The 23,096-nt window shown below is 33.3% G+C and overlaps 1 protein-coding gene across 1 annotated transcript in view; it reads right to left on the bottom strand.

Moving 5' to 3' along the window:
• The window catches only part of LRPPRC (leucine rich pentatricopeptide repeat containing), a 110,970-nt gene that overhangs the window by 72,944 nt on the left and 14,930 nt on the right, over positions 1-23,096 (bottom strand). Inside the window, exons 2-13 of the mRNA XM_068564404.1 lie at positions 18,333-18,532; positions 16,903-17,025; positions 10,921-11,042; positions 10,757-10,815; positions 9,978-10,064; positions 9,234-9,360; positions 8,755-8,899; positions 8,296-8,441; positions 7,934-8,039; positions 7,745-7,852; positions 1,932-2,050; positions 101-194 (exon numbers count right to left, since the gene is read on the bottom strand). Of these exons, the coding sequence (XP_068420505.1) occupies positions 101-194; positions 1,932-2,050; positions 7,745-7,852; positions 7,934-8,039; positions 8,296-8,441; positions 8,755-8,899; positions 9,234-9,360; positions 9,978-10,064; positions 10,757-10,815; positions 10,921-11,042; positions 16,903-17,025; positions 18,333-18,532 (1,436 nt within the window). The remainder of the gene's footprint in view (positions 1-100; positions 195-1,931; positions 2,051-7,744; positions 7,853-7,933; positions 8,040-8,295; positions 8,442-8,754; positions 8,900-9,233; positions 9,361-9,977; positions 10,065-10,756; positions 10,816-10,920; positions 11,043-16,902; positions 17,026-18,332; positions 18,533-23,096) is intronic.

The following is a 23,096-nucleotide window of genomic DNA, read 5'->3' on the forward strand; positions in this document are numbered from 1 at the left end:
CTACCTGAGGCAGGCAGTGAGGGCATGAACCACCCTGTATGCCCTCAAAAGTAACTGAAATTAACACCTGTCAAGCTTACTTCTAATGCTGCATACTTACAAAATGATAAAATATAGTCTAAGTTTCCATTTACTGCTTCAATTCTCAATTCAGCTTGAGAAAATATACTATCTTCATGTAGACATCCATTTTCCTAGGGATAAAGCATATTTCAATGATAATACACCTCAGCTAAAAATATTTTGATATGTCATTCAAATTTCCTGTTTTCCCGTTTCTTTATATGACCGTATTCTGATAATCTTTCATTTAAAAAAGATCGTTTTCTAAAATAATGCAAATAAACTGAATAACCAAACTTCAGCAAAAGCTATGAGATACAGTCCCAACATCCCAAATTAAATGCTATCTTCAAATTCATATAATCTGTTACCCTTAGAGTGCCTTCCTTCTAGGAAGAGTTTACTATTGAAGACATTAGAACAATTCTCTAATTAACAACAAAATAAAAATTGAATGCATTGATCTAAAATGATATTTTAAGACATATAATGAGGTAAAGATCAAATTTATTTTTATTTAACTCCAAATGGCTAATGACTTATCTCAACATCATATTTAATAACTTAAGTATATGGGCTGAAATTTAGCCAAACATGTTTACTGAACCACTTTATAATAAGAGCACAATATTAAAAATTCACTAATCAATAATAAGAAATGAATAAAGATAAATTACAGTATATCCACACAATAAAACATCATACAAGCATAAGCAATCATTTGTGGAATTACATACTATAATGTAAAGGTGCCAAGTGAAAAAAGTAGGTTTTGGGGAAATAAGAATATGTGGGAAAATTACTTTTTTAAATATATTTTTTAACAGTAAAATATGTATAGCACAGTGTCAAAATACACTGTTAAATACTCAGGGAAGAAAGGTAAAGACAATCAAGACATAAACTCTCCCTTTAAGAGGTGTAATCATGAAATCATTTCAAGGAAAGAAAAGAACACTCTAACAATATTAGAAAAATAAAGGCTTTATGTGAATAACCACCTAGGAAACAGGTCTTCTGAACAAAATATTTCTTACTAAAATGTGTGGTACTCCGCCACGTTGTTCCTAATTGCATAGCACTTTATTCTGAAAATGGAAAGTGTAACCATTGCTGACCCAGTGCACTGGGTCAATTTTTCATATGCCCCTTTATAAATGCCTTACTTATTCTGGTGGGGACAGGAATTATCTGGCAGGAAAACAATGCTCTGGGGTCAAACAAAAGATTACTTAAAAAAAAAAAAACAAAACAGAATATAAATATACTAAGAGTTTATTATGAAAATTCATATAGAAGTGAAAAGCAATATTCAAAAATGAAAGGTGCAGTTGCACTGTAGAGTGGGATTAAAAAGTGAAACTGTTTCATTTAAATTTTGTCTGATATTGGCATACTGTCTTTTCAACACACAAGAAAAATACTACTTTACCTTTATAAGACTTTTAAGTTTAGTAACTACAGATGCTAGACTTCCCTGGTGGTCCAGTGGGTAAGACTCTGTACTCCCAATGCAGGGGGCCCAGGTTCGATCCCTGGTAGGGGAACTAGATCCTGCACGCATGCTGCAACTAAGAGTTCACATGCCACAACTAAGAAGCCTGAATGCCACAACTAAAGATCCCACACGCCACAACTAAGACCTGGCACAGCCAAAATAAATAAATAAATAATAAATAAATAAATATTTTTAAAAAACTACAGATGTTACACTAACCAATATTTTTACAAAGCTTCAGAAAATTATATACCAACATAACCATTTTAGTCCTCAGCTCAGTGACTTTTTATATTTTTGATTACCACGAAACATTAGGGAGGAAAAATGTTCTCTTCAATTATGAAATTAAAACCACACTTGCACTCACCTGCAAAATAGCACGAACTGACTTTACACTATCAAAGCATGGAAACACGTAATTTATGTATGTCTCTTGATCAGGAGTTACTCCTATTTCATGCATTCCTTTGAGGACTTCAACTATACCTGTAAAGTCAGATTTAGAAGCACAAAGATGAGGAACTTGGAATAAATTAACAAAAAATCAAAAAGTTCAGTTCATTTACTTTCTGAATTATAATATAGGAAAAGTACTCAGCATTTTGTTTATCTGAAAGAGAAAGAACAGAACTGGATAATAAGATGATAAATGAAAAAATTTTATTGCCCCTTCCTTCATCTCTCCCTATTAATTCAGGAGAAAGTGCTAAGAAAATACCCTAGAAATTATAAGAAAAATGAAAACAAGCAAGATGCTTAGTAATTTCCAGTATCCCAATTGAACAGAGATCATAAAACAGCATTGCTATCACAGAGCAACATGGATCTACAAAATAAAACTTTACATGACTAAATACTGCAGAGAGAAGGGATTAGAGGAATGGGAAGAGTGGAGATCTTTCCAAGACAAAAGTGTTTTTAAGTTAAGCAATTACGAACACTTTGTCTCAGGTATGGGACTCAGATGGGATGGAGTAGGCAGAGGATGGCTGCTTTTGTTATAAACCTTGCAGTATACTTGACTTGTAAAACTATATATGATCCTTCTGAGTGATTACTTTGATAAAAAATTAAAAATAAGTTTAAGGAAAAAAAAAAAGTTAAGCACTTACGTAAAGAATTCCCTAATTGTGACCAACTAGTGATTTCCTATTTCATAATACAAGAACAAAAAATGAATAGAGAACAACTGATTCTAACGAATGTCTCATTATATTTTAAACTATAAAAGTCCTTTATCTTCACCCATTTGTAAAAATATCTTTTATTAACTTCTTAAAAGTACAGTTCATGCTTTCCAAAGCTACAGTTAGCTTCAAATAGTACAAACTGATTTAAATCAGACCAATTAATTCTAGAATATTGTCAAACTACTCAGGTATTACCTATTTTTGACAGAGGCAGCAGTTTAATAAAAGAAAGGACTCATTTGTTTTCCTCTTTAAAATTTACTTCTTTAGCTTCATTACTTTCACAGTATTAAAACTTCCCCTAAATGTCCCTGTTTTTGCCCTATGGTATCATCTACAGAAAAATTGTATTTCCATATATTTGTTATGTAATACACTCTAATACAAAAACTTGACTGTAAATTCTCACTGAATACAGAAACATACATGCAAGTCCAACTACATTATGAATATTTGCACAATTCTTTTAGATAAAATTTAGATTATAGATCAAAACATTTTAAATTTAAACAGTTCATTATGTTTAAAATTACCTAATATCTTCAAAACCTTAGATAATTAGATGTATTTCTCAAGTTGTAAAAATAACAGAGGGGAAAAAACCCTGAAAGACAAAGCATGCGCTTACTTATAAATTTAAGAGAACATGCATGTAGAGTTGGTCCATATAGCACACACAAGTCTAACAATAATTGTAAGCAAAATTTAGAACTATTCCTCTAACAATTTCCTGGGAATTAGTACTAGTCACCTTCATATCTATCATGAAAATGGCAATCACACTGTGCTCTTCTTCATATGCAAAGATTACTAAGCACCTGACAGGAAGACATAGCTGCTTTTCTTTTCTTTTCTTTTTAGCTGCTTTTCAATTACTAGTAAGAGACTTGTGCTAATCTAATGTCCTCAATGTCCCTTCTGGTCAGTTATGACTGCTTTCATGACCATGGCTTAAAGTACGTAGCTAAATGTCTGATAAGACACTACAGTGAAGTGACAAAACAAAAACAGGTTTTGCAATTTAAAGAGACCTACCTTTCAACCCTGTTCTTCCACTTAATGGCAGTGTAAATCTGAGCAAGTAACTCCACTTTTCTGAGCCATAATTTCTTAGCTTACACACTAGAAATGGCAATATGCCAGAACCGTGCCTTCTAGACACTTTAACATGTACCTTTTGGCTTGATCCTTCTACCCACCATCCATGGATTAAGCAAGGCAATACGAGTCAAGGCACTCAATAAATAGAACAATTTTCTGACCTGTAAGAGTTCATGCCTATTGAATGGATAGAAGCAAAGTAACAAAAATTGTAAATATTACCCACAGGTATGGAAGAAATTCTATGGTCTAGGCCTACAGGAAGATGGAGGACAAGAGGGAAAAGAGAACATACTGAACAAAAAAAACTGCAGTATTGCAACTCAGTTTAGATCAATATATCAGGTTCATAATAACAAGGCTTTCATTTCAGCCTACTGGGTGGCCGGGGAGAAGGGGGGTGTATATTTCTCTATTTAAATAAAGCTGGAAATGCCTTTAGAAGTCCAATAATCTGTATTTTAACAAAAGTGTTAAAGTAAGCGATTTCTTCAAGATCAGAGACATGTCTTGAAAAAGAAACCTTGTCTCCTAATTGCTGGCAGGTGCTTGTAACACTACAAAAATGCAAAAACCTTCACTTTTCCCTCCAATCAGAAGGACTTGGGATCAAGTCATTTTGCATACAGGAATGATAATAAAGCTGCCTATTTACTTCTCAGGGTGGTCATTAAAACTAAAAAAAAGAAGTGTGAAACCCTAAAAATACTAAACAAATGTTAATAGTAACAATGATTTAATTTTTTTAGCTGTCTTAAAATACTCTATTTCTAAAATTTAGCATAAGGTAAATCTATTTCATTTTCTAATGTTTGAAAACAGGTCAACAAATTGATTGGAGATAGAAGATTCCTATTCCTATACAAACACTTCCCCTCATCATCTATGCCTCAAATACATTTTATTCTTTTAATTCATTTTTCCAATAATGTTTTTCAGGGAGAGGAGTGCATTCTGCTCGTTTAGATGACCTGGGTTGGTAGCATTTGTAACTTATGTATCTTTCCAACTGAAACTAAAGCAGGTTTAAGAAAACCTGGGTTCACACCATTGCTCAGTCAAGTTCAGTCACTCCCTCAAGCACTCTGAGGAAGCACACAAGGATAGTCCCTTCAGTAACTATAGTTGGACAGGAAGAGGGAAACACGTCTCAATAAGGAGAAAGAAAGGTGATGGATCTGACATACCTACATACATCCTCCTCAAAAATACAATTCATATTTCTTTTTAAAATAAAAGATTAAAATAATCATATATTAACTTAGATAAACAAGGATCCCAAACCTCTGTGAACTTCAAAAATCTAAACAATCTAGTAAAAATATTTCAAATGTAGGCACAAGAAAGTTTATGAATCTAAAGGAAAGTCTCCATTCAAAAAGTTTTATAAGAATTAAAGTGGTTCAAACTATTGGGAAAGATAATGGTTTTCCTGAACAAATTCCACCAACTAGGACTGTTTACTGCACATAATTTTAGACTCTACCCAGAGCGCTCACTTTATGAGGAGACAATTTCTTACTTTTTAAAAAGTATCATCTACTCAACCATTTCACTCAACTGGCATTTAGGTTTTCATACCAGCCCTTCCTTTTATATTTTACCTGTTTTATATTCTTATTTTCATGTTTCCTAAATATACCAAGGGATGTAGATAATCCCTCAATCATTCTGCATTATTTCCTCTCACTTGGGCCAATTTGCTAAAATTCTAAGAGAGGACTTTTCCATTTGCACAACAGAGAAAAGTACTAGCAAGATAAGCCATGAGGAAGTCATTATAAGAATCTTTTTTAAGGGTTGGTGACGGCCAAATTTGCAGCCAGAAAAATTCTAGAATTCAATAAAAGTCTGATCATCCTATTGTTGAACACTTGGTTCAGTCTGATCTGACCTCTACATACCTTTCTTTGATTTCCTGAAGGGTTTTATTTACTCCTTATGAAACACTCCTCTACATCCTCCATCTCTGCAGCCATTATTTTCTTCTGTTAATTATTTATTTCTACCAGTTTATAATGACTTTCCCCAGACAAAAAACAAATTCACTGCACTAAAAAGAATCTTACTTTCTTATCTTACACTAAAGAAACTATACAGAATATATACAGCCATTTCCCTGCTACATGAAGAAAAGACTGTAGAATACATACTTTACTCTATTTCAGGACTTCCTGCAAAGGAGAAAGTACTTTTTAAAAACTGTAAAACAGCTGACAATCTCTTGTACTCTCAAGTTAACTCTCCAGCTTTCCTATTTTTCCAGTTAAAACCTTCATTGATTAAAAAACTTGGTACCACTTTTTAAATATGTCCTTAATGCCAAAATCGATACCTAATTTTTAACCAATAGCTAAGAATTTGTATAAAACAAGTACAGCATATTTACAAGTGTCTAATATGGAGGTGTTATGGTATTAAAAATAAGTATTTGAAACAGAGGACAGAAATCCTAGTTCTAATCCCAGCACTACTGACAACTAGATGTGGAACCTAAGATCAGCCACTGAATCTCTCTGGGCTCTCAGTTCCTTCATTAATATAATGTGAGCTTTCAACAAGGCACCTTTGACTCTAAGATTCTAAGAAAAAAATGGCTTCAAGATAAAGTCCATTTTTCTACTAGTTTGAGTTACAACTATGGAAAAGAATTACCTGATTTCTTTCATGTTTACTAAGTAGTAAAAATGTAGTAACCAATTCAAGTCTAGATACCATGACAGGTTGAGAAAAGCAAATTTACCTGATGAATAAACAAACATTTCAACAGGAGTACCAAAAGTATTTTCATATCTATGTATTGTGGACAATACTAACATGGCCAAAGATTTTCATGGAATGATGTAAACTTTCTGTGGTTCAAAAATACTAGGGTTAAAGGTTAACTCTTAGAGCTTTCAGAACTGGAGGATATGCAAAGAGTTAATCAACTACCATATTGTTTTCACAAAAATTTTTCTAAAAAGGATTCAGAGACTTTTACAGCCAGAAACAATTAGGGAATACTTGTTTCACTATTTCCTTTAAACCAGAAGACGGCTATATATTTAAATAAAATTGCAATATGAAAGTCTGCTAAAAGCACTTTTTTTTGTTGTTTGTGCATTTTGTTTGTCACCCAGTGTCATACTAACAACTCTGCATCTCATTCTAAAGCACATTATACAGCGAGATAAAATGAAAAAGACCATTTTTTGTTTCCCCAAGGGGGAAGTACTTCTGTTAAAAGCATCTTTTTATGAGACTACTCTTTCTGAATTACCAATAATGCAAACCAAAGAATTAGATACTGTACTCTAAAATTTAATATTTGTTCAATTCTTATTCATATCCTATAGACATCCCATGTGTACAGGGAAAAGTCTGCTAAATGCTTAAACGTACTTAAGAACCTGAAAGATTGAACATTTCTGTCCTTCAATCAGTTGGCTGTCAGGTCATGAGCGTTCATTCTGCCATAAAAGTTTTCCTGCCTTTCCTATTATTTTAACTCAGCTCAGTTAAGAAGAAATAGACTGGTCCACAAAGAAAATGGTCTGATTGTATATATTTTATCTTTAATAAGGCTAAACTAATTTCAAACACTTTATGTATGTAAAATCAAGAACTAAAGAGTTTTTTGAAAAACTTAAAAATAATGAACTATATAAAACCACAATCACAAGTCTGAATATCAAGATCAGAGATGAATTAAGAAATGCAATTAAGATGAAAGAAATCCATTATGTTTGTTTTTTAAACGTTTACCTAATACTTTACTATGACTTAATTCTATTTTCTCATAAGATCTAATAAGCATGTTTTCCCAAATAATTCAATTAGATGTGTGTAGAAACTGTTATACTGGATATCTAAACCACTATTAAATCTGTAAAAGGTAAAACCTAACCTTGAACATTTTTCTCCTTCTGATGTCCAACTAGTAATGGCCAGAAATAATGAGTTCTGATAGGAAAACCTTCTTCCTTCAGAGCCTTCATTAGAGCTTTTGCCAAATCTGAAAGAGACACCATAAAATATTACAAAGCTACCTCCGCAAAACTTACTTATGTGAGTTTTAATTACAAGAATATAGTACCGAATTTTTTGGCTAGTAAAGCACACTGGAGTGTGAACTGGAAAGGAGATGTGTGCATCTGGGCTTCCTTTAACTTCTTACAGTAGTCTTTAAGCTTCTCTGCAGGCTAGAAAAGAAAGGCACCACATCAGCTGAATCTGCAAATATCCTACCATTTGACCTTCTGCAAATATTCTACCACTTTTGAGATAAAAAATTTGAACCTCTCACCCTCTTTCTATCCAATAATCTTCCAACACAAAAACAAAGTTCTCTTAATATTTATAGTTGGTCTAATCTCATAATATGTTCTCGTATTTTAAAGAATATTATTTCACTGCCGATTACACTGTCTACAAAGTAAAAATGGACTATGTAAATACCGTATTCATAGTCACACAGTGTCGTAAAAAGAAACTGCCAAAGTCACTCAGACTGTTTTCCCTTGATATAGGACATGCTAATAAAATCTGCAATGCTGTATCTTCCAATTTTTCAGTGACCAAAAGCAAAATGAGGTTCATTGTATCTGGAAAGAAAACAAAGACATCCTTTGTTACTGATTTGAACAATATTTCTACACTGCTACCAATATGAAAGACAAACTTATGAACTACAAATACCAAAAGGATTTACCTGCCTAAATAATAGTGAAACACTTCCACATCAAAACATTCCCATGTATTCATTCACTCAAGTTTTTCAGTTTATTAAGCTGACTTTAAAAGAATCCTATGTTCATCTACCACAATACCCTATTGTTAGAGAATGCCCTTTCCATCATGTAAGAATAGTAATTCTTATTTTTAGAAAAATCATGAAAATAAAAATTGTAAAACTACCTGGAATATATCTTCTTTCATATGTAATTTTTTCCAAAATTTCTGAGACATATTGAGGATACCCAGCTTTACTGAAGCTAAAGATAATTTGCAATATATCACGATCCATAAGGTAAAGATCAGACTTCTCCACTTTCTCCAGGGTCTATAGACAGTTCCAGAAATTAGAAGAACAAGTTAGAAACAAGTTTTTTTTTTTATTAAAGCTAAATAAATTAAAATACCAAGATTTTAAAAAATTAGAAACACATACTATCTAAAGGTTTAAGACTTCTTTTACAAAACAGAAAAACATTCTATTCCAACACTAACTGTAACATTGACACCAAAGTACTGAACTATAGTAAGAATTCTCCTTCAAGACTGTCTACAAGAGATATCTTTAAAAACAGATATAAACTACATTTTTCTGCATCATGCAAAATGTAGCACAGTTTATACAAATGATTTTAAAGTATGTTTATTTATATAAGTCACACCTGTTTAACATGGTCAATGTCACCCTTCTCGGCATATGCATTCAACAGTGCTAGGTATGTGTCCGGACCAGGCTCAATTCCAGCCTCTTTCATCACTGTGAGAATATTTTCTGCATTCTCCATATCTCTGTAAGTTAATTCAAAGAAAATAAAACAGATTACCATAATACTGCCAAGTGTCGTATCATTTAATCTAGAATGTATTACTTACGCTTATTAAAATTAAAATTCTTAAGTACCATTTAGAATTGTAACATCAGAAAAGGATAAATACATATTAAACTGGTAACAGGTTTCTGAAATAATAAAGATCATAAACATCTCAAATTTTTATAGGTAACTTTTCCAAAAGAGAAACCAAATTAAATAATAATTACATAGACATTAAATAATGTGCCCTCTTTCACTTGGTATGTCGTGACTCAAATTTACCTTTTTAGGAAAGAATAACATTTGGTAAATTATTCTTCAAAAATAAAAATATTTTCCAGGTCACTAGCAGAGCAGTTAATAAACTTTACAAAGTCAGTTACTTTGGATCAAGTCCAATTTTTAAAACTGAAATCTTCAAATATCAGTTTGATGAAACAGATAAATTTAAGAATATTTTAAGATGTGCATGTTCTACCACACACACTCAAGATTTTTTTTGAGAGGGTAGATAAACATAGTTTAAGAATTTTCCACAATAATTTTCTGTAATTTAAATCTCACTTGAGAATAAAACCTTAGGTGGAACATTACCCAGCTCTTGCATGCCCCGTAACAAGAGCACTGAATACTGCCTCTGTGACCGGAAGATCCTTAGTTTTCATAAATCCAAGAATCTTGCTGCAACAAAAGAGAAATAAAAATACTTCTTGGAAATACACATGAAAAACACTTTTTACAACATGTGCACACAAAATTCCACTCCCTGAAGTTATATCAATAGTCTTGAAGTACTCTTGTTAAAAATAGTAGGTAAGTTTTAAAAATCTGATTGTTTCTTCTGTACTAATTAACCTTTAAAAAGCGTAAAGTTTAATATGATTCATTTCATTAAACATGAGATTGTACATTTCAATTTATTCCTTATTTCCTAAACCCTCCATCCAAAAGTATTAATAAATTTTACATGAGCAGAGAAATGTCATAACTAATTTTATACAAATCACTGAAATAAAGAGAATATTATCAGTTTTTTAAATGAATACAGTGTAAATGGTTAAGAACATTTACTTTTGGAAACAGCAATTAAAAAAAAAAAGTAAAGCCAGCTTTGTACCTCAACAATTTTCAACTTCTGCTCCAGTAGATGAAATTTTTAATTAAAATAGCAATTTTCAATTACATTTCCCCTTTTACAAAATTTTACATTTTATCTAAGTCATATGACCAAATTTGCTAGGTTAAAATACTTCTGAAATAATTTTCTTACTAAGTAGAAACTTAAAAAAAAAGAAGAAGAAGAATGAAAATATTCTAGGTTTACAAGACTTACAAATTTGTTTGCTTAAACATACATTTATAGAACTACATACCTGGCACCTTCAATGTCTCCCATATTACAATAAGCAGCAATCAACCTTTGGTATGTCACCTGTCAATGAAATGGGCCAGTTAATATTTCCTAATAAATTTTTTTTTTCTGGGTAAAAATAAAAGTGGATATGACCAATAAACATTTATAATAGCAACTACTTACTCGATTTGGTTGAATGTTTGCTTTCTCCATTTTTTCCAAGAAGTCAGTTGGTGAAAATTTATACTCATTTTGAAGGTAGACTTTAAGCAAAGCATTATAGTGACTTACATCATACACAGTACCTACAAATGAAATTTAAATCAAATTTTTAGAAGAGCACTTAAAAGTCATACCCTTTATCACAACTGAAATATGTGCACTTAAATGTAACAAACAAACAAGGAGGGTAAAATGATCACTTCAGCGTTATACCCCATATTTAGACCCATCTATATAGAAATCCTGCCAGAACAGAGGAAACTAAGTATACAAGAGAGTAATTACTGAATTAATGGACAGTTACAAGTAACTGCCTATTCAAGGATTAAAAGTTCTCTTACTTATGAAGCATAGTATTCCCTTCCTGTTAGAAGATGCTGACAAGACCCCTGTATTTTCTTTTTTTTAACATCTTTATTGGAGTATAATTGCTTTACAATGGTGTGTTAGTTTCTGCTTTATAACAAAGTGAATCAGCTATACATATACATATATCTCCTCCCTCTTGCGTCTCCCTCCCACCCTCCCTATCCCACCCCTCTAGGTGGTCACAAGGCACCAAGCTCATCTCCTTGTGCTACGCGGCTGCTTCCCACTAGCTATCTATTTTACATTTGGTAGCATATATAAGTCCATGCCAATCTCTCACTTCTTCCCAGCTTACCCTTCCCCCTCCCCGTGTCCTCAAGTCCATTCTCTACGTCTGCGTCTTTATTCCTGTCCTGCCCCTAGGTTCTTCAGAACCATTTTTTATTTTATTTTTTTAGATTCCATATATATGTGTTAGCATACGGTATTTATTTTTCTCTTTCTGACTTACTTCACTGTGTATGACAGTCTCTAGGTCCATCCACCTCACTACAAATAACTCCGTTTTGTTTCTTTTTATGGCTGAGTAATATTCCACTGTGTATATGTGCCACATCTTTATACATTCATCTGTCAATGGACACTTAGGTTGCTTCCATGTCCTGGCTATTGTAAACAGAGCTGCAGTGAACATTGTGGTACATGACTCTTTTTGAATTATGGTTTTCTCAGGGTATATGCCCAGTAGTGGGAGCACTGGGTTGTACGGTAGTTCTATTTTTAGTTGTTTAAGGAACCTCCATACTGTTCTCCATAGTGGCTGTATCAATTTACATTCCCACCAACAGTGCAAGAGAGTTCCCTTTTCTCCACACCCTCTCCAGCATTTACTGTTTGTAGATTTTTTGATAATGGCCATTCTGACTGGTGTGGGGTGATATCTCATTGTAGTTTTGATTTGCATTTCTCTAATGATTAGTGATGTTGAGCATCTTTTCATGTGTTTGTTGGCCATCTGTATATCTTCTTTGGAGAAATGTCTAGTTAGGTCTTCTGCCCATTTTTGGATTGGGTTGTTTGTTTCTTTGATATTGAGCTGCATGAGCTGCGTGTAAATTTTGGAGATTAATCCTTTGTCAGTTGCTTCATTTGCAAATATTTTCTCCCATTCTGAGGCTTGTCTTTCCGTCTTGTTTATGGTTTCCTTTGATGTGCAAAAAGCTTTGAAGTTTCATTAGGTCCCATTTGTTTATTTTTGTTTTTATTTCCATTTCTCTAGGAGGTGGGTCAAAAAGGATCTTGCTGTGACTTATGTCATACAGTGTTCTGCCTATGTTTTCCTCTAAGAGTTTTATAATAGTAAGACCCCTATATTTAAAGTGGCTGAAAGATTTTTCCTTATAAAGCAGTCCTTGCCACATTACAGATACCCTGAGATGGATGGATTGTGACTGCAGTTGTTATATACAGGTAGGACTGTGCTAACAATTTTGCTTATTTACTAACCAGGCTACTCAGTGTTTGAAGGCTCCATTTCCAGTTGCTGAACACCATTTCTAGTCTGCTGTTGTTAATTACCTGTATTCCAAGGCCCTTTGTTTTCTTTCTATGTTCATCTTGCCTAAGGCCATATCAGTTAAGGTTACCACTCAGCCTTACTATACCAACACGCAATGCACAACATGACATCATGGTTACCATATCAATACAGTGCTAACATGTTTTACTAAATTGTCGGGAATTACATTTTATATCTTTATATAACTGCCTGTGGCTACACAGGCCTGTGGTATCAGTTTGACATTCAAAGCAGTAGAGTCCTGTTCTATTAAATTAAAACTTGTTTTTAACCTTAGACATGCAGTGTACTTACTATGTTTCAGGCACTGTACTAAGTGCTCTGCATACAGAGGTTGAATTACTCTTCACAACAGCTTTCAGGAAGGTACTATTATCATCCCCATCTTACAGATTAGGAAAACTGACTCTTCCATTTACCCAAGGCCACAAGGCTAGTATGTGACCATAAATTTGAATGTAGGTAGTCTGCCTTGAGAGCTCAATCTCTTAACCATTGTAATACTTCATACAGGGCCTTATAGGGAACCATGTGCAAGTCCACATCTGTAATATAATTATGCAACAAGGTTACCATGTAGTGTCTGAGAACTTTCAAAAAACCATCAACTCAAGCTGAACTCTAACAATGGTTGGCTACAGCTCTAAGGCTGAGGACGGTATATTCTACAATTTTATAAAGGTATTTACTCTAGTGTGCTGGAAAAGCTGAGGAAACTGCTGAAAATCCAGATAAGTAACATCTATTCTGGATTTTCATACAGATTTTAGTCAAGATTAATGTTAACATAACTCAACTGGGTCTCATTTCTTTATTTCTGCCACATTGACATGGTTCTACAGATGACAAAAACGTTTCTGTGAACTTCAGTAAAAATTTCATCCCCATATTTACTGTTATGTCTAGTTAATTTCATGGGTCATTTCTTGTAGAGGATTTTTAAGAAATACATAGTGTATCTTTCATAGAGTGAATTAAAGTCTTTAACTGTCTAAAATTTTAATTAAAAACTCAAAGTTTAGGGACATAATCCTAAAATATCTTACTTTAATAATCAAAAGCTATATAATAGCATTTCCTTATGTACCTTACCATATACCCTTATACCTCTAATACTATCTCATGGCTCTGGCTCTCCTGTCCATTACTTTTAATGTTTTAATATTATGTTCTTGTTCAATCTCGTCATGTAATAATTTTGTAAATTGTCATCCACTTACATTTATCTTACACTTATTTTGTTCAAACTTGAAAGAATATCCTAAAATATTACTATTTTAGATAAAAGCCAGGTGTCTTGCTAGATTAGTGCTCATCCATTGGTGTATTTTGGATAATTATTCTCTCCTCCATGTATTACCTTGTGCTTGCCCACAGTAAAAGTTACCTGCCACTTTTCTGGCATCTCACAGGGCTTTTTATGTGTAGTTATATTAATTAGCTTGGCATTTTACTGTTCAAGAAAAATATGGTGTCATCTGAAAACTTTAAGATGTCATTATTTAGTTCCCTTCATTAAAATTATATAAATATATTAAATGTGGACCTGCCCTAATACCAATACTTAAAAACATGTTTGCACTTTTTTGTTCAGAGTAGTTTTTATCCCTCCCTACCTCTGTCTCTAAACCAGAGTTCTAGTGATCAAGGTTTTTTGCAATCCCAAATAGATTAACAGCCTTTCTAAGAAACAGTTTTCTAAAAAAATTACATCTATATTTTTCCAAAATGTGATTATTATCTTAGAGAATTTTTTTAAGTTAGATTTGACTGATTGCCCCCAAGAGTGGAACTGGGTGTCTGGGGAACATAGGTCAAAGCCTTTCACTATAAACTTTACTGAACCTTTTGCATTTGAACCATGTTAATATTAATAGATTTACTATTTAATGAAGTAGAATTTAAATTTTTTTAAAGTCAAGTTAAATTTGCTTGAACATTTTCTACAATTTCAACTATTACTACTTTGGTACCCAACATGTGCAAAACACTGGAAGGTTCATGACAAAGATCTAAATATGAATAAGATAAGATCATCAGCCTCCAAGATAAGAATATCTATTAAAAAGACAAATTCAGGGACTTCCCTGGTGGCGCAGTGGTTAGGAGTCCACTTGCCAGTACAGGGGACACAGATTCAATCCCTGGTCCAGGAAGATCCCACATGCCGCAGAGCAACTAAGCCCGTGTGCCACAACTGCTGAGACCATGTGCCACAACTACTGAAGCCCACGTGCCTAGAGCCCGTGCTCCGCAACAAGAGAAGCCACCACAATGAGAAGCCCACGCACCACAACGAAGAGTAGATGCCACTCACTGCAACTAGAGAAAGCCCGCATGCAGCAACAAAGACCCAACGCAGCCAAAAAAAAAAAAAAAGACAAATTCACAATTCTAATGCAGGCAACTGATGAGACACTAATTGGGACTGGAGGTAAAACTCTAGAAAGGAGGGATTTAAATTATAGCTTGAAAAATGGATTGACTTAAAGAGTAAGAAACAAAAGAACACTCCAGAAAAGATAAATAACCTGAATAAAAAAACTTAAGGAGACATACATTATCACGATGTGGCCAAGAAGTACACTAGAAGTCATTCTATTTTTAAAAATTTAGCATATAGCAACACTGAAATGAGAGCCTATCATTTCCAGACTAAAGGGGACTAAAGAATCCCCTTTAGTCTGGAAAACTCAGTTCCAGTCTCGGATCTGTCACAGCTCATTCTGTAACTTTGGACATATTACCTAAGCCAAAAAATCTCTTACAGCTTTAAAAGTCTGTGAACAAGAGTCACGGTGGCAATCTACCAGGTTTCTAACAATATTAATTCAACAACTAGTTAACAAGTGTAATAAGTTCAAAGCATTATTCTACTGGCAAAGAGAAAAACAAAGATGTTATGAATTCTACTCCCACAGAGGATATACAGTACAGAGAAAAGACATGTCTGTGAACAATTATAATAGAAAGTAATGCGTGTCTATCTTTCTATTGAGGTGTTTAATGTTATGACTACTATGTAAGGGCTCTTTTCTATTTTAGAATATAACCATTCTCACAAATATTTCTCCCAGTTCAACATGTGTTTTTAAATTATGTGACTTACTGACATATAGACATTTCTAGTTTGCTTTGTTAAGATTTTCTTAAATCAGGAATGAACACTGAATTTTATCAAATGACCTTTTAAACTATTTTATTTTTTGAATAGGTACTATTCATAGCCCCAAAATGAAAAAGTATAAGAGTATAGGGTAATCAACTATAATTTTTTTTAAAAGTATAGAGTAAAAATTGTATCTAGTGTTTATCATCCCTCCAGAAATATTTTAATATTATATGCACATACACATATGCACATAAACATTTTTCTTCAGAATGGTATCAAACTATACACTCTGTTCTGCATCTTAATTTTTAATTATATTTTGGAGAAAACCACACATTAGTATATGAAGAACTCCATTCTTTTAATGGTTGCACCATATTCCATTTTACAGACACTCCACAATTTATTTAACCAAACCCCTAGTGAGGGACATCAGAGTTGGTTCCAATTTCTTACTTTTGCAAACAAGCTACAATGAAGAATATCCTTTTGCACATGTGAGTATATCTATCTAAATTCTAACAAATAGACTATGTTGTACACCCTCAAGTTAATATAATATTGTAAATCAACTATACTTCAAAAGGAATTTTTTTAAGTATAAACATATTAAAACACTGAAATGCTTGATATGTTAATAAATTCTAACAAATAGAAATGCTTGGTCAAATGGTATGTGCATTTATAACTTTGACAGACTAAGTGTCTATTTTGTTCTTTTTAACTTACCCTAAAAGTAATACTTGTTATGAAAAATTATTTTATTCTTAATGCCCCTAGATGTCACTATAACTCACCAAATAAGTCATATCACAAAAAAATATGAATCAAGTAAAACCCTTCCATAAAACTGAATTACAGCATTTATGCAAAGAAATTCTTTTTTACTAAAAGAAAAAGTATCTACACCCTTTATACACACCATATATTCATACAATCATACCCAATTTCTGAAGTTTGTCCCATATCCTATGAGCAAATTCTGTTCTCTCTGAGAGCTTTAGTTCAGGCAAGAGAGAACCACAGCTGCGTAGCAGAAGCAAGGCTTGATTACCACCTGGGCTACCTATGAAAACAGGTTAACAGATAATATTTAACATAGTATCAGTACCATGCAGATAAATATCAAAACTTAAGTTGAAATCTGTAAATATTTTAAAATCTCCTGCCTCACTAAAGATAATATTAAAAGAGTACTCATAAATCAGAAAAATCCTATCCCAACCAACAAGTATCATTTACAATGTTACTACAAGTTTTTAAAACTGATGTTTTCTTAGGGAAGCTAAGGTTATAAATCTATACAATCTGCAAGACTACAAATACAAAGAACCTAGTGCTTACTGAAAGGCTAAACTTCTCAGTATCTTATGAAAATAGTACAAAGCAGTACAATTAAAACCCAAGAATATCCAAGTTAGGTTTATAATCCTCTACAAAATATTAACTTCCTTCTCCCTTTATCCACATGTCTCTGAAAGCTGACTTTAAAACAAAAACAAAAATAAACCACTTATTGCATGATTCCATTTATATAAAGTATCCAGGATAAGCAAATCTACAAGGAAAACACTAGTGGTTGCCTAGGGCTGGAAGGGATGGGGGTTTGGGGACTGATGTTTAGGAGTATGGAGGTTTATTTTGGGGGTGATAAAAATGTTCTAAAATTGACTGTGATGATAGCCATACAACTCAATAAATCAAAGAGAGAAAATGATAAAAACTGTCTTTAAATGCAAGTTATTACTGATACTTCTTTAGTATCCCTCATCATTAGATTCTACAGCTTCTTAATGTGACTGAAATCATGGATGGGCTTTGGGAAGCTGGTGAATGCTCTCAAACTATATACAAAATATGTGTGTGGCTTGCATGTGGGCTTTTGTTGTGAGCATGTGTGGTCAGGTTTTTTGGGGGGGGGGGGAGTGTTGAGGGCAAGTTTCTATCAGATTATCAAAGTTGCATAAGTGACTCAAATAAATTTTAATAGCTAAGTGAAAATGAAAGGGAAATAGTGATTATCAGTCTTTCTGGGAATTTGTCATTATGTGACTATCTTAGGGAAAGCAGACACTATACAATAGAAGATAAGAAAAACTAATATCTTCCAAGAAAATTTACCACTGAAAGTGATTCCTTCATAAACTGTGGGAAAAGACAGTTTTTATTTGCTGATTTTGAAATAAACATGCAAAACAAAATGTTTTACTCAAAACTTTGCTCTGATGAGTTGGAAAAACAGAAAGATCATAACATAAAATCATGAATAGAAATAACAAAATTTAAAGTATCAAGTAATGTGCTCTATAACGAGCTTACCACCAAACCAGTACTTAAGAAGTTCAACTTTTTGAACAGAAAATCTTGAAATACCTGAGTGGCAGATGTTATCAAAGACTTTTTGTAGAAGAGTCTTAGGGATGCGGCCAGTTCTTCGTACAGAATTATCTAGCCTCATTAGAGCCCAATCAAACTGACCGGCATTCCTTCTATGAGAAGAACTGGGCTCCTCTTGAAGATAATTCTTTTTTTCAGCAGCAATGGCATATAGCCTGGCTTGGCTCAGTAGCTCTCTACAAAATGAAAGACAATTAGAAATAAACTATGTAAACTACTAACCACATAGGTCATCTTTGTGAGTAAAATTTATACAAAGCTTTCTTATTAGTTACTAAATACCTAAATTCATAGCACAATAGCAAAAATGCGCAGAAAAGTATAAATTGGTAGGGAAGAAAGTTTTGACCTTTGCTTTAAATAAAGTCACATGCACATAAATTGCATGCAAATTAACCTCTTGAATAACTGACAATGTCTCGATAACTTTTCACATGGAATCAACTCAAACTAAGACAATAATATGGTATGTTTTAAGTGTTTTAAATCTCCCTTAACCAAAACCAAGTCAATGAAGGAAAATGAAGATTATGCTACAAAGCTCTTCTCACCTCTACAAATGAGACAAGAGATCTAAAATATATGTAAAATTCTGAAGAATTCTAAAGTATTCTTCAAATGCTTTCTAGGTGTTGCTTCTTATGAATTATTAAGAAGACCAATTTCCAAGTTAAAATTATGCATTTAAAGGATCATTAACGACAAAAGAATTTCCCATCTTTCTAAATAAATCTGAAACATTTTATAGTGATGCTTCAACTCTCAATTCATGTGTCAAAATGCTAACTGTATACTTTTCTAATCATTTTAACAACTGCAACCAACAAATATAAAACTAGATTTCTGCTGTTAAACATCATTAATTTGGGGAAAGTCAAAAGAAAAAAAATGCTTATAAATTAAGGTCAGACTAGTACATGTGTGTTTACAAAAAGCAAACAACCTTTAAACCATTCAACATTTTAATAAAACAGGTCTAGCATGCAGACCAAATGCTCCAAAACATGAAATCAGAGGTATTCTACACTGTAGAAATAAGGCTCTACCTGATTTACAAACATCAAACTTAGAAATAATCCTTATGTGTGAAGGAAACCCTGTCATAAATCTTTGAATTGAATTTAAACTCTTTCTGTGCATTCAAATCTCACACAAAATTCTCTAATTCACAGAGATTTACATCTTTATCCCCAAATATCTTAAGACTTTTCAGAAGTAGCCAGTAAGTATAACTAAATAATACACACTAAGTATATAGTAACTAAGTATAATGTAAAAACACTCTACTTATTAATTTGAGAATGCCTTTAGGATGACAACCACATTCTTCTGGCATGTGCACATTTTTTACCACAATTACCAAAATAAATATTTACATACTAGTGAGTTTAAAAATAAAATTGTTGACTTCCTATCCTATGTTATTAACCTGGAAAACCAGTCACAAAACTGAATGATTAAGTACGTGATGTTACATTAAAGAAAGCTACACCAGTAGTTTCACAACAAGGTTATGTAAAACACAGAGGCAGTAACCGATACTCGACTAGAAATTCTACCACTGTGACCTGGGACACATCACAACCACTCTGGCCATCAATGATTCCACCTATGTAAATCAGTAGACTGGAAAACAATGGAAAAAATCAAAATACTAACTAAACAAGACAATGTCTTATCCTGTTTAGTTAAGAAGCCTAATGATCAGCACTTGTAGATGGCTAATTGATTAAAGTTAGTTAAATGAACTGAATTAATTAAATGCTAGATTTTTACCTATAAACCACAGAAGATACATGCCTACATATATTTATCCCTTATTTTCAAAAGTTTTCTCTGGCTGTTTATCTGGCTGTTACTAACCTATGCCCTTGTTAGTCAGGCAAACACAAAATATTATTTTAAATCACCCAGAACAATGTGTCAGGTTCAGGTGAGTGTGCAATAATATCGTTCAACAATGAAAGCTAAATAACATAAGAGATTTCAAAATTGTAGTGAAGTGTATTTGTCAATGTTTTTTACACAACCCAAATCTGATAAACTGTGAAGGGGCATAAAAATAAAACCTCTGCTTAAAATGCAGTTTTAAAATGTAAGATCAGGGACTTCCCTGGTAGTCCAGTGGGTAAAACTCTGCACTCCCAATGCAGGGGGCCCGAGTTCGATCCCTGGTCAGGGAACTAGATCCCGCACGCATGCCGCAACTAAGAGTCCACAGGCCGCAACCAAGACCCTGTGCAGCCTAAATAAATATTAAAAAATAAAATAAAATGTACGATCAAACAAACACAAATAAAATTCAGGCAGAAAACAGAGATGTTATTAATAAACCAGCACTGCATGCTGAACATTCTAAAGCTAATTTTTCTCACAAAATAAATCTTTAATGCTGCCAAGTCTCCTTCACGTGTGTTTGGCTTTAATTAGTTAAGTCAAAATATGAATCTACTATAAAATAAACTGGGGAGGGGAAGGGTTACATATTTAAACCAAAGGATTCTTCACTCTTCAAAAGGATTCTCCAGTGCTTCCTCACATGGCAGCGCTTTCTACATTTCTTATTTGACCCAGAATTTATTTTTAAATTCACTTGAACACACCCTGAAGGAAAAAGGGTATGTTCATAGCCTAGAACGATAGGTATGTTGTGATAGAAAGGAAAGGAAAGAACAAGTGCAGGGGTTAAGGTGGGTCCATACAAGGCAGGAACCTAACCATCAGGCCTGCACTAGCTGGAATGCACTGCCTCCAAAACCTGATGACCAAGTGATGTAAACGCATAAGGGAAAATTATTTTATCATTTCACCCAAGTGTCATAAATGGTTCCTTTATATTTTTGAGTTAAATTTCTCAGGTTCCCTCCTGAGACTCCAGCACTCACAACCAACTTCCAGGTTACCCACGAATTTTCTCTGGCAAAATCTGGCATTTATAAAGTTATTTTTCTCAGGTTTTGTTGTTTTTTATAATTGGTGCTAGTGTTTTTTGACTCTTTAGTGAAAAAAATAATGATTTTATAGTTTAGCGTCCATATTTTAAAAAGATACAAGGACTAGATTATTATATTATTATAAACAGGCTTCCATGGGTTCCCTAATTAATAGGCTCCCCTATTAAGCCTGTCACTTTTAAAAATCAATGCCTTACTTTTTCAAGGCATTTTTAAGTTTACAGAAAAACTGTCCAGAAAGTACGGAGTTCCCATGTATTATGCCCTCTTCCCCCTCCACCTAATTTCCTCTATTAACATTCTATATTAGTGTGGTACATTCGTTACAAATGATGACCAATAGTGACACATTTTTATTAGCTAAGGTCTATAGTATACAAAAAGGTTCACTCTGTGTGTACATATCTATGGGTTTTGACAAATACATGACATGCATTACAGAACCACACAATATTTCACTGCCCTCAAAATGCCCTGTGTTCCACCTACTCATCCCCTTCCCCCTCCTCCTGAACCCCTAGCAACCACTTTTTACTTGTCTTGTTTTGCCTTTTCCAGAATGTCATATAGTTGGATCATACAGGATGTAATCTTTTTCAGATTGGCTTCTTTCACCTAGCAATACACATTTAAGGTTCCTGTGTGTCTTTTCATGGCTTGATAGTTCATTTCTTTTTAGTGAATAACATTCCATTGTAGGGATGTACCACAATTTGCTTATCAGTTCACCTACTGAAGGACATACTAGTTGCTTCCAATTTTGGGCAATTATGAATAAAGCTACTGTAAACACTTGTGTGCAGGTTTTTGTGTGGACAGAAATCTTCAACTCATTTGGGTAAATATCTAGGAGTGTGACTGCTGGATCATATGGTAAGCTTATGTTTATTTATCTTTGTAAGAAACTGTCAAACTATCTTCCAAAATGACTGTACCATTTTGCATTCCCACTAGCAATAAATGAGAGTTCCTATTGCTCCACATCCTCACCACAGATGCCATAGGTGTTTTAGCCATTCTAACATGTATGTAGTGGTATCTAATTGTTGTTTTAATTTGCAATTCCCTAATGACATATGATATGAGCATCTTTTCATATGCTTATTTGCCTTCAGTATTTCTTTGGTGAACTGTTCAGATCTGCTCATTTTTCAACTAGGTCATTAAGTTTTCTCATTGTTGAGTTTTAAGAGTTCTTTGTATGTTTTGGATAGTCTCAGTGTTTATTTCTTTCAAGCAAACTTTTTATTGAACTGTTATTCATTCCTTTTAAACTCTGAATATACACCAAACTAATCACATACATTTTTAAAACTCTCCCTTCCCTATTCTCTTCTTCCTTTTTCACTGCTATTATGAGCCAATATGGCATCACTTTAGAGCTATCAGAGTTTAAAGATACAGTGATAGAACAGGTATAGTCAGTAGCTAATGTTTATTATGCATTTAAGACATGCAAGGCAATAGAAAATTACGACTATAATCTTGACTTTACAGATGAGAAAAGTGAAGTAACTTGCCCAAAGTCACAGTAAAAGCTAGTTAACTGACAGGACCTGTACTTGTACTTGGGTAATTTCATTCTGAAATGAGCTCAACATGGCGGAAGGGCATCAAGGAAACTAATCTGGCTGCAACAGGCAGTTCACACTGGAAAGTGGTAAAAATTAAACCTAGGCAGGGAATGTGAGACGAGATAAGGGAAAGTCTACAATGGCTGATAACCTCGGGATTTGGATTTTATGACATGCTTATAAAATACAAGACTGATTTTCACAATGCTGCT

Source organism: Eschrichtius robustus, chromosome 15 (genome assembly GCF_028021215.1).
Source record: "Eschrichtius robustus isolate mEscRob2 chromosome 15, mEscRob2.pri, whole genome shotgun sequence".
Lineage (NCBI taxonomy): Eukaryota > Metazoa > Chordata > Mammalia > Artiodactyla > Eschrichtiidae > Eschrichtius > Eschrichtius robustus.